This window comes from Hemitrygon akajei, chromosome 1 (assembly GCF_048418815.1).
Source record: "Hemitrygon akajei chromosome 1, sHemAka1.3, whole genome shotgun sequence".
Taxonomy (NCBI): domain Eukaryota; kingdom Metazoa; phylum Chordata; class Chondrichthyes; order Myliobatiformes; family Dasyatidae; genus Hemitrygon; species Hemitrygon akajei.
Genome location: NC_133124.1, coordinates 13,146,286 through 13,159,348, shown reverse-complemented (window position 1 = coordinate 13,159,348; position 13,063 = coordinate 13,146,286). Strand labels below are relative to the sequence as shown.

General features: G+C 43.6%; 1 protein-coding gene across 10 annotated transcripts in view; it reads left to right on the top strand.

Moving 5' to 3' along the window:
- The window catches only part of LOC140721728 (cAMP-regulated phosphoprotein 21-like), a 342,335-nt gene that overhangs the window by 188,364 nt on the left and 140,908 nt on the right, over positions 1-13,063 (top strand). For all 10 annotated transcript variants that reach the window (XM_073036862.1, XM_073036911.1, XM_073037093.1 and 7 more), the window contains 3 exons: positions 504-596; positions 4,347-4,479; positions 8,114-8,192. In XM_073036862.1, coding sequence (XP_072892963.1) covers positions 504-596; positions 4,347-4,479; positions 8,114-8,192 — 305 coding nt within the window. The remainder of the gene's footprint in view (positions 1-503; positions 597-4,346; positions 4,480-8,113; positions 8,193-13,063) is intronic.

The window sequence follows — 13,063 nt, the reverse complement described above, 5'->3', positions numbered from 1 at the left end:
CCCTCTGCAAATTTTACAATCCTGTTCAGTGGCCCCTTAAGTTTGAGGCTTGATTGTGTCTCCCTTCTGCATGTTGCTGTTGTTTAGGTATCAATGGCTAAATAATAGATATGTGTGATGAACTGTCGATCTTCTATGTGCTCTGTAAAGTTTCCAGAATATGAAGAATATTTAATTTCAGTTAATTCTCAGCTGTCTTGTGTTTTAACAATGTCCTTTTTGTCTTATCTTTCTTGAAAGCTTGTATGTTCCATTTGAATACCTCGCACAAAATGAGAAATAAAATTCGTAATCTTGCTTTAGCAACATACCACATGATGTTCTCAGAATGTGATAGATTTAATTCAAAATATCTTAATCTTAATAAAAGGAATTTATTTAATTTGCAATTTATTGCACACCAAATCTCAGTTTCCTTTATGAAGCTTGTAATCTCACAGCAGTGTGCTGATGTTTTCAAAATGCCTGAGCTATGATGTGTTCACTTTGTCTGTGTTTCACAGTCAGGGGCCAAAGGTAAACTTGTGAGAAGTCTAGCAGTTTGTGAAGAGTCCAGCCTGCCTCTACCATCAACAGAAGCCACAACAGAGAATCAGGTATGGCATTGTTGCTGCATCACAAATTTGCTTTTCAATTTTTGGTTGACCATAACCCTTCTCTCCTGAAGGTCCAAGCCTTATTTCCAGATGCAACTTTTCATTTGTCTGCTCTGCAGCTCCTGGAAAAAAGTAAGTACTGGTGGCTTAATAACTGAGCTGAGGTTTTATAAGACATTGGTCAGACCATATTTGGAGTATCGTGAGCAGTTTTGGGCCCCTTATCGATTTAAGGATGTGCTGGCATTGGAGAGGGTCCAGAGGATCTCATTGAAACCTATTGGGTATTGAAAGGTCTGGATTAAGTGAACGTCGAGAGGATTTTTTTAAATATATATCGTGGGAGAGTCTAGGACCAGAGAGCACAGCCTCGGTATAGAATAGAAGGACATCCCTTCAGAACAGAGAAGAAGAGGAATTTATTTTGCCAAAGTGTGGTAAATCAGTTAGTGTTTTCCACAGTGAAGACTGACACATAAGTCACCTGCTAATTCTTTGTCCCCCTTTACTACCACTCCAGTGTTATTTTCTAGTGGTCCAATATCCACTCTTGTCTCTCTTTTACTCTTTATACATCTGAAAGAACTTTTGGTATCCCCTTGTATATTACCGGTGAGCTTACCTTCATATTTCATCTTTTCTCTCCTTGTGGCTTCCTTGGGTGTGCTGGTTGCTAATGCAAATGGAGCATTTCACTAGAGACACGAGGTTCTGCAGATGCTGGAAATCCAGAGCAACACACAAAATGCTGGAGGAACTCAGCAGATCAGGCATGATCAGTGGAAATGAATCAACAGTCCCGATGTTTCAGGCCGAGACTCTTCAGGACTGGAAAGGAAGGGGAAAGATGCCAGAATAAAAGGGTAGAGGTTGGGGAAGGAGGACTAGCTAGAAGATAATAGGTGAAGCCATGTGAGTGGGAAAAGGGCTGGAGAAGAAGGAATCTGATAGGAGAGGAGAGTGGACCACAGGAGAAAGGGAAGGAGGAGGGGCACCAGGGTGAGATGATAGGCGGGTGAGAAGAGGTAAGAGACAAGAGTCGGGAATAGAAGAAAAGGGATCCTGACACTGATCCCTGTTAAACATCCTTGGACACAGAGCTCCTGTGAAATGCCACTCCATTCCTTTTTCCATCTTCCCCTTTCTCTCTTTGTCCATTCCCCACTATGGATTCCCTCTTACCTCTTCTCTTCTCACCTGCCCATCACCTTCCTCTGGTACCCTTCCTCCTTCCCTTTCTCCATGTTCTACTCTCCTCTCCTATTAGATTCATTCTTCTCCAGCCCCTTACCATTTATGTCTACTCTTCTCTTCTCACCAGCCCTATTCCTCATCCCTCTTCCCTTCTCCTCACCTGCCTATCACTTCCCTCTGGGTCCCAAATGCTTCACTTTCTGCAATGGTCCATTCCCCTCTCCTATCAGATTCCTTCATCTCCAGCGCTTTTCCACCTATCACCTCCCAGTTTTTTACCTCTTCCCCCTCCCACAGCAACCTGGCTTCACCTGCCTCTTCCTCCACCATTTTATTTTGGCTTCGTCCCCCTTTCTTTCCAGTCCTGATGAAGGGTCTCAGCCCAAAATATCACAGCAAGATGGCCCCAGTGACAAACGGCAACATCCTGCAGACAGTTCACGAACCTACTAGATACTCTTCTTCTTTTAAAAACATTTCTTTTCACAAACTGCGATCGATTGCAGCCTGTAATTTTCATTTTAAGGATGTATTTTCGAGCTGATTAAATGATCTGGCTCTTTCTCCCATGGTCCACACCCCTCTCATATCAGATTCCTTCTTCTCCAGCCCTTTTTCACCTATCACCTCCCAGCTTTTTACCTCTTCCCTCTCCACCAGCCACCTGGTGGATTTGTCAAAGTTGAGAACGGAGTGTGTAAGAGCGGCCATGAATCCCTAATGGTGGAACGCAGACACACGGTTGGCTCCATGACTGATTAAAGCGTGAACAAGGTTAAAACCAATGCAGACGAGAGCGGAAAGTGGACGGGTGTTCAGCACTGTCTGCGTGTGTTTGACCGATCCCCCTCTCACTGCTGGGGGTGGAAGGCGCAGGAGTCATGGGTCCCACGCTGCAAGGCTCGATCTCTTGGTGGCTTGTGGCTGTGGATTCACTTTCCGGCGATTCTGTGGCTTGATGTTTAACGTCCTCAGTGCTGAATGCGCTCCACAGCAGTGAACTCACTTTTGAAGACACTGGAGTTCACCCTCCCATGTTTTTTGTTAACTCTTTTTTTTTACTATTTGTGCAATTTGATCGAAGCTCTTCAGCGTGGAACTGGCTCTGTGTGCTGTGCCCTGCAGCCATCTACACTGTGCTGAACCGACTGACTTGGTAGCTGTGGCACCTGGACCGTTTCGGGGACTCTGCAGTCTGACATTTAATGTTCAATACTTGCTTGCTCTTTGCTGTCTGCATGATCTGTTCTTTCTTTCATGTGTCGGGTGTTTGATGGCTGTTGCTGTGTGGGGGTTTTCTTTAAATGGGTTCCATGGTGCTTCTTTGTTTTATGTTTGCCTGCGGGAAGACGAATATTAGGGTTATATACAGTATACATACTTTGATAATAAATGTACTTTGAACTTTGAACCTTGAACTTTATTCATTTCCATAGATGCTGCCTGGCCTGCTGATTTCCTCCAGCATTTTCTATGTGTTACTCTGGATTTCCAGTATGTTTAGGGTTTATAATGTGCAGGTGATGTCATCTAGTAGCAAAAACACTATAAAAAAAATTAGAATGTATTGCGAATTGTTAGGAATAATAAGGAGAATGACAGAAAAATGGCGTGACAGAAAGAAGAATTCCTGAACCTTCAGTTTCTGCGACGGACAACCCATTCGTATGCAATTTGTTTGTATGACTCCGTAAGAATTGTACCTGTGTTTGGAAATCCTTTGTAGTTTGTAAATCTTTAGTAATTCCAAAATATTTTATAGATCAGAAATCCTCTGTGTGCTCAGAATTATCTGTTGAAATGTAAACATGTATCGTTCAAAGAGAACTAGTTTGTTAGCTGGAAGTATCTCCTCCTTGGTAGGGAGGGAGGGCACCCTCCACTCAAGCAGTGGGTATTGGGGGCAAGACCTCACTGCAGAGACTGGGCACAGAAGTAAGCTAGCCCTTGAAGAGTAGGTGGATACAGTATAGCCTTCCTAGAGTGAGGCTACCTGAGTAACATGTCCATTCAAGTTGAGTCAGATGTCTGCTTGATCCAACAGTTCTCTAGTACGATAAATTAGACTCTTGACCTCACAGTCTACCTCCCACCTCATTATCTATCTACACTGCACCTTCTCTGTACCTGTTACACTTCATTCTGCATTCTGTTATTGTTTTAGCTTGTACTACCTCAAAGCACTGAGGAATTATCTGATCTGTATGAACAGAATGCAAGACAAGCTTTTCATTGCATTGTATGTAACAATAATAAATCAAGTCAAACTAGCATTGAGAGAGCATGCAGTCTGTACTGATTTCTCATTTCCACCGTCAAAGGAAAGATCTGAGCTTTAAAAGATGGGCTTTGTTTCTTTACATTATAAAAATTATCTATTGTGCATTTTATAGGTTTTTTAGAGTTTTATTCACACCTGAAAAGGTATGTAATAATGTGAAATTAAAAGGAAGCACGCCTATTCATCTTTGGAAGGTAATTTCTGTCTAGAGAGTATCATTAGTGAAAGTAGCACTCACCAGTAATGAAACAATCCTGAATCTCCTTGCCCTACAGGATTCCGTTCATCTACAGCTCAGCCGCACATCAAGCTTTCAAGATGAGGACAAAATTAATAAAGAAGAATTTGAAAAGGATAAAAACAAAGATAAAACCAGTGAAAAGCCTAAAATCAAAATGCTGTCTAAAGGTATGTTTATAAAATTAATCCCATTTTGGATTCAAGATCTTGAAAATTCTACCTACTTGGCAGACTGCAAGCACAAAAACTTAAAAAGGATGTTGTTATGGTGTTGGATAAGTGACCCTTCAAAGCTGAAGAAACACTTCTATGCATTTTATTTATATCATGTCAAATTCACAAGCATTTTCATTTATTTTTCAGTGGTGCAACTGAAAATTTAATTATTTTCTGGAATGCAATTGTAGCCATTTCCCGCCCATGTGTCACTCTGAATATTCAGTGATTAAGAACTAGACTAAAGGTTAGGTTTATTTGTCAGACGCACACTGAAACACCAGTGAATTGCATCATTTACGTCAGTGACCAACACAGTCCAAGGGTGTAGAAACATAGAAAACCTACAGCACAATACAGGCCCTTCGACCCACAAAACTGTGCCGAACATCTCCTTACCTTAGAACTACCTAGGCTTACCCATAGCCCTCTATTTTTCTAAGCTCCATGTACCCATTCAGGAATCTCTTAAAAGACCCTATCATTTCCACCTCCACCATTGCCACCAGCAGCCAATTCCACGAACTCACCACTCTCTGCGTAAAAAAAATTACCCCTGACATCTCCTCTGTACCTACTTCCAAGCACCTTAAAACTATGCCCTCTCGTGCTAACCATTTCAGCCCTGGGAAAAAGCCTCTGACTATCCACACGATCAATGCCTCTCATTATCTTGTATACCTCTATCAGATCACCTCTCATCCTCCGTCGCTCCAAGGAGAAAAGGCTGAGTTTACTCAATCTATCTTCAAAAGGCATGCTCCCCAATCCAGGCAACATCCTTGTAAATCTCCTCTGCACCCTTTCTATGGTTTCCACATCCTTCCTGTAGTGAGACGACCAAAATTGAGCACAGTACTCCAAGCGGGGTCTGACCAGGGTCCCATATACTGTGGCTGCAACATTACCTCTCAGATCTTAAACTCAATCCCACGATTGACGAAGGCCAATACACCGGATGCCTTCTTAACCATAGAGTCAACCTGCATAGCAGCTATGAGTGGCCTATTGACTTGGACCCCAAGATCCCTCTGATCCTCCACACTGCCAAGAGTCTTGCCATTAATACCATGTTCTGTCATCATATTTGACCAAGCAAAATGAACACCTCACACTTATATGGGTTGAACTCCATCTGCCACTTCTCAGCCCTGTCTTGCATCCCATCAATGTCCCGCTGTAACCTCTGACAGCCCTCCACACTATCCACAACACCCCCAACTTCTGTGCCATCAGCAAATTTACTAACCCATCCCTCCACTTCCTCATCCAGGTCACTTATAACCTGTGCTGTGGGCAGGCCGTAAAGTGTCACCACACTTCTGATGTCAAAATAGCATGCCCACAGCTGACTAACACTAACCCGTACATCTTTGTGGGAGGAAACACACGGTCACAAGAAGAACACACAACATCCTTACAAGCAGTGTGAGAATTGGATGCTGTTGAATTAACCTCTACACTACTGTGTAAGTGTTGTGCTAACCTCTACACTGCCATGTAAGTGTTTCACTAACCTCTATGCTATTGTGCCGCACTTTCATCCAGCCAGTTGTGAATCATCCTGACATCGATGGGATGCCTTAATGACATAATTCCTGCTGAGGCCACGCTTCCATATCAGAGAGCGTCCATTACTGAGTGGCCTTGCAAGAAGTGGTCTTTAATACAGTACCAGTACCAAGGCGGGGATTCCTCCAAGTTAAGCCCCATGGTCTACCACTTGGCATTCTCTAGTGCCAAGCTGCCCACTAACCTAAATACCTAAACATCCCCAACCCTTCCACACTGCAACCTCCTCACGTCCCAGTTCAACCGCCTGTCAACGGCTCAGTGCACAATCCAATAACCCAAACAACCTCGGCTTCAAACCTTCTTAGAACATAGAGAAAAAAAAATGTTTGCAGAGTTACATAAAACACTGCCGCACGGTACAGCCCTTTGGCCCACGATGCTGTGCCAACTATTTAGCCTATGCTAAGGCCAATCTAACCCTTCCCTCCCACATCACCCTCTATTTTGCTACCATCCATGCAACTATCTGAGAGTACCTACCTCTACCACGAACCACCCAACCTGATGGCATGAATGCAGATTCCTCCAACTTCCTGGTAATTTCCCCCCTTCTCCTTCCCTCTTCTCCAATTCTCCAATCTGGTTTCTTATCTCCTCGCCTGCCTATCACCTTCTCCTGTGTCTCTCCTCCCTCCCTTTCTCCCATGGTTCACTCTCTTTTATCAAATTCCTTCTTCTCCAGCCCTTTACCTTGTCCGCCTCCCAGGTTTTTATTTCATCCCACTTTCTCCAACCACTATGCTTCACCTATCATCTTCGAGCTATCCTCCTTCCCTTCCCCCACCTTCTTGTCCTGGCATCTTCTCCCTTCCTTTCCAGCCCTGATGAAGGGTCTCATCCCGAAACATTGACTGTTTGTTTATTTCCATAGATGCTGCCTGACCTGCTGAGATCCTCCAGCGTTTTTATTTATTTGGATAAAATAGATAAATATTCTGAAGGAACTCAGTAGGCCAGGCAGCATCTATGAACATTTTGTGTGGGTTGCCATATTGTAGCCATTCTGCAAATTCTGTCTCTTGGAATCCAGCTTCTTCTTCTTAAGCCCATCACCCGTACTGGGGCATAGACGCCCGACAGCAGCTCATCAGAGTCCTCTGTTCTGGCCAGTCTTGCAACTCCAGGTGTAGCCCATCTCTACATCTTCGAGATGACGATCCTTCCTCTCCCAGGGATGAGGAATAAACAGTTGACGTTTCAGGTGGAGACCCTTGGAAAGGCAGGGAGTAGAAGCCTGAACAAGAAGGTGGAGGGAGGGGCAGGAGTACAATCTGACAGGTGGTAGGTGAGGCCAAGTGAGAGGGAAGGTAGGTGGGTGGGGGAGGGGGGAATGAAGTACAAAGCTGGGGGGTGATAGGTGGAAGAGTTAAAGGGCTGAAGAAGAAGTAAGGTAAGAGGAGATGGGAGTGGACCAAGCGAGAAAGGGAAGGAGGAGGGGCACCAAAGGGAGGTGATGGGCAAGTGAGGAGAAGAGAAAGGGTGAGAGATATGACAGAATGGGGAATGTAAAAAAAGAGAGAGAGGAGAGGAGGAGAAATTACCGGAAATCAGAGAAAGTTATGTTGATACCATGAGAATAGGAAGCCAATTTGAAATGGGAAATCACACTTCTGTGGTGGATGGAGCGAGGTGCTCAATGAAAAGTCCCCAAACTACACGGGTAAGCTCTGGATACAGCTGATGATCTCATCAAATGGAAAAGGAGGGAGGAGAAATTACTGGAAGTTAGAGGAATCGATGTTCATGCCATCAGTTTGGAGGCTATCCCGACAGAATATGAGGTGTTGCTCCTTCCCTGACTGTTTTGTTCTGTGTCTTGCTGCTCATGTTTTCCGTCTCTCACTAGATCAGTTGCTGTATGTAGTTCTGTCTTCTGCTTTGCCCTTTTGAGATGAATGATGAAGATAGCCCACTCATTGGTTCATATCCAACCACTAATTATTTTATAAATCAAAGGCCCTCAGAACAGGAAAAAACCAAGTCTTGTTGAACATCTGTTCTTATGTTGCAGATTGCAGTCAAGAGTATACAGACTCCACGGGGATAGATTTGCATGAATTTCTCATTAACACATTAAAGAACAATCCAAGGTAAGTAGCCTCCTTGTTTAAGTGATTAGATTCGCCAAAAAATGTTCTGCACTATATAATTGTTCCCAGTACTAACTGTTTGTATCTGCATTACCAAACCATGTTTCAAACTGTAAGTATAAAAGATGGAACCTATATTTAAATATAACATGAAGTGAAATACAGAGAGTAATACTACCTCTCAAAACACATGGTTTTGACTCCGAATTAGAAGGTTTAAAATTCCGAAACTGAAATGCAACCTTCCTCAAGGCTGCAGTGCTTTGGTTTAACCTATCACAGTATGGGAATAAGTCTACTCTCAGCGTACAGGCCGATCACTGAAAACAGACTTACAAGATTTATGTTTTTAGCCTGCATTGACAAAATTCCCCAGGTTCTGAGAACCCTGATCAGGAAAATTAATAAAAACAGTATTTATAATATTGTAACTCAGCCAAAAATAACAAGACAGCTTCTGCAATTCAAACCCAATAAAGTGAAACCATAAATATCTGCCACCTTGTGATCATCCTCAAACCCATTGTTCACATCACCTACTGACCACCAGCAATCACAGAGACCTTCTCCCACCCTATTGGGATCACTGCATGCTCCTATCCTCTGATCTTTATCCCATTGTTCACCTGCCCTTATATCTGGGATTCCTGAGATCTCTTGCCCAGAATCCTACCAAAATCCTCTGCTCTAACCTTTTGGGGTATCTACTGTCACTGCTTATTACCTGGACACTGAAATCAAATCAAATTTAACTGTCACTCAAACCTTACAAAGATACAGCTGAATGAGACAGCGTTCCACTGGGGCCAAAGTGCAAGACACTAAAAATAGCAAGCAAACTTCAAAACAGCAAGTAACATAATTCAAAATAGTGAGCAAAGAAGCATATTCACTTGGAAAAAAAAACAAATATATAGTCCAAGACCCTGAGTGACAATGTCCGGCGATCAATGGTACAGACTCCTGGCAGTGTACAGACACACACAATTCAGCCTGTCATTCCACCACTCGAACACAGGAGGGCAGCACTAACGGTAAAGGCCAGAATCTAGCCAAGCGCAGATACCATATTGGAGTACTTCCACATCTCTCACCTGGTCTGCAGCAGCAGCAGGCAAGCCCTCAGCTTGAGGCCTAGTCCTCGCTACAACTGAGACAACGCTGCTGCCTCACCGCCTGTCTCAGCACGAAACATGGGAAGCAGACCTGCGGCAATCAATGTCTAAAAGGGTCTTGCATTCACAAAAGAGATGTCCAAGACAGTCATTCACGGTTTCTCTGCACGCCGCTTTCATGCACCAGCTCGGGTGCCTTTGAGTAGCAGACAGCAACATAGCCTGCACCCAGGTCAGCTCCTCCGAACCCATTCCAGCTCCTCCTGTGACCTGCCAGCCAGACTCTCCTCCCACAGTATGACTCACCTCCTGTGGCTCGCTGGCCGGCCTCCCCTTCAATGATTAGCTGGCCAGCTCCTACAACAGCCCGGCCGGCTACTCTGAACAACAAGCAAATCCCTTATGCAGTAGATATGCTGTACCCATAGTTATTGTAGTCCAGTGTAGTCTTATGATTTAAAATTCTACATTTAACAAAGAGAAAAGCATCTTTGGTTGGCCCCCGAGAGGTTGCTGCATCTACATGTGCCGCCATCTTACGGGAAGGTAAGACCAATTGGTAACATTGTGGATATTCATTTTTTTCTTATTTGCTTAATCAATCGTACCAATCACGCTATGGTAATACCTTAGACCCTCCATTGGTTAGGGTCGACCATAGATGTCTACGTGATACACAAACCAGGACAGTACAATACGGAGAGCAAGCTGTTTCCCAGGTAGCACGCTTCCCCTCTCTATGTAGCTGAGGGATCCAAAGAGACAGCAGAGACCAAAACAGTATGGCACCAATGACATTGCAGGAGATTCTAGTCAACGTTGAACTCAACTCCAGCTCCAGATTTTTCCTCAGTGTTTGCTCCCAAAGCTTTCCCCATGGGTGGGTATAGCCACGGGGCAGTAGAGGCTTGAGATCAAAGTTTTCCGTCTCCTAGATGAGCCCCATCTGCCCAAAGTGACTGGTTTTAAGGTGCCAGTAACCCGCCTTTGCCCTTTCTCCTGTCAGTGGAGACAGTTCTGCTGGGCTTAGTAGCTATGCCACACCTGAAGGCTTTGGTTGTCAGAGGCTGTTTGAAACGCATGACATTGGGAGCATTTAATAGATCGTGTGAGCTTATCCCCACCACCACCCCTGGCTATAATAACCTTAAAATAGTTGCTATCACACAAGAATGAGAACAGAAGATGCTGGAGATCTCAATAGGTTAGGCAGCCTCTGTGGAGGGAGAAAGTGTTAATTTTTCAGATGTAAACATTTAACTTTGGTTTTGATGACAGTTCATTGGCCTATAACATTGTTTCTCTACCACTGAATACTTCCCGACATTTTCAGGTTTTTTTCAAACTTAAATGGTTTTCTTACCGAATCATTTGCCTCCAGTCTTTGGGCCCTCTCCTTCTTTTCAGCTGTATGCTACCCCACAACTTCATCCCAAATCACATCATTTTCCACATGAAATGGGAACTTAACCCCACTACTACCTCCAGCTATAGCAAACTTATTGTATTACCGTATAGCCAATAGAATCCACACATAGTATTTCAGAATTAGTAAAGTAACTAATTACTTAATAAGTAATAAAGACCAATATTAAGTATCACCATAAAATCCTTTGTTTACATTCTTATTTTGTCTTGGTATGCCCAATAGCTCCAGTCCCCTGCTGTGCAAAGGAAAGCTATGAAAGATTTCCTTTCAAATGCCTTTCTTGCCCGGGTTGGCTGCGCACTATCTATAAACAATCCCTGCCTGGACCTTATCTTAACCCTTGTCTTGTTGTAACTTCCACACTACCAAACCTCCCAGACAGCAAAATTTAACAGATTACTTTTCCCTGAGCAGAATCCAACATGTAACATAAAGTTGTTGTTTAGTTGTATGTAGTTCACAAACATGGATTCAGAAAGATCAATAGATGTGGTTGACTGGGTGTGAATATCAGCCATTTTCCCCTTCTTCAATCTTCCTGTGACTTGTTGTGTTTAAATCAGGAGTTATTATTCCATATCATTGGAGTTGGAGCTTTCCTTTAGGTATTCCCTTCAGAAAACAATATCCATTGACCTGACCTCAGTGGTGCAGTCTTTTAGACATATACTGCAATCCCAGCATTGTATAAACAATGTTGGATCCTGATGTTTTTCTGACTGAACGACTTTCAGAATGAATGGGGCCTAAAACCCATTGCTTCCAATTGTTTATTAAGTGTTTCAAGAATAGAAAAGGAAAGAGAGAAAGAGTGAAGGACAAGGAGTCTACTGGCAAGGCGGGAAGAACAAAAGGGAGAGAGCCAACATAATCCGCTCCTTTTATACCAGATTGCTAATCCCATTGAATTTCCATAGGTAATAGTTGTCAATAAAACAGCACCTATTCAATTAATGCAAAACTACAAAGGCAACTGTAACCACTAGAGAACACACTATACAGTACTGTCCAAAAGTCTTTGGAACAGATATATATATAGCGTGGGTCCCAAAGACTTGCGCAGTAATGTAGTAATTTTATGTATTGCATTCTACTGCTGCCACAAAAAAACAACAAATTTCATGATGATAAACCTGATTCTGATGTGGGTCTCTTTTGTGGACTAAGAGTGGGAAGGGGACAGGGAGAGGGGAATCATGGTTGGGAATAGGGGAAAGGAGCGGGGAGCACCAGAGAGACATTCTGTGATTATCAATATAATCAATAAACCAATTGTTTGGAATCAAACGACCTTGCCTCAGTGTGTCTGCACCCATACCACCCCCTGCCCCGATATTCCCTCACTGCCACATGCCCCACATGCCCCCTTACAGCACCCCATCCACCCCATTCCTGACATTGTTTGCATCCCGCCAGATTGACAAACTCACTCTCCACTCCATGTTGGCAAATACAGTACTGCACAAAAGTCTTAGGCACCCTAGCCGTGTGTGTGTGTGTGTGTGTGTGTGTGTGTGTGTGTGTGTGTGTGTGTGTGTGTGTGTGTGTGTGTGTGTGTGTGTGTGTGTGTGTGTGTGTGTGTGTGTGTGTGTGTGTGTGTGTGTGTGTGTGTGTGTGTGTGACTAAGCTTGCACAGTATTCTATTTAAGGTAATTATATAAAAATACAAACCAGTGTAAGAGAGTGAAGCCACAAGAGAAATAACAATTATACAGTCCAAACCAACAACAGGATCACACATGGACTTCTGGAGAATGTGACACACACAGGCCAGGCAGCATCTACAGGAAGAAGTATAGTCGACGTTTTGGCCAAGATTCTTCGTCAGGACTAACTGAAAGAAGAGATAGTAAGAGATTTGAAAGTGGGAGGGAGAGGGGGAGATCTGAAATGATAGGAGAAGACAGAAGGGGGAGGAATGAAGCTGAGAGCTGGAAAGTTGATTGGCAAAAGGGATAAAGAGCTGGAGAAGGAGAGGATCATGGGACGGGAGGCATAGGGAGAAAGAAAGGGAGAGGGGAACACCAGTGGAAGATGGAGAGCAGGCAAGGAGTGATTGTGAGAGGAACAGAGAGAGAAAAAAGAGAGAAGGAAAAAAAGGGGGGTAAAATTAATAACTATATAGATAGATAGATAGATAGATAGATAAAAGGGATGGGGTAAGAAGGGGAGGGGGGCATTAACGGAAGTTAGAGAAATCAATGTTCATACCATCAGGTTGGAGGCTACCTAGACGGAATATAAGATGTTGTTCCTCCAACCTGAGTGTGGCTTCATCTTGACAGTGGAGGAGGCCATGAATAGACATATCAGAATGGGAATGGGAC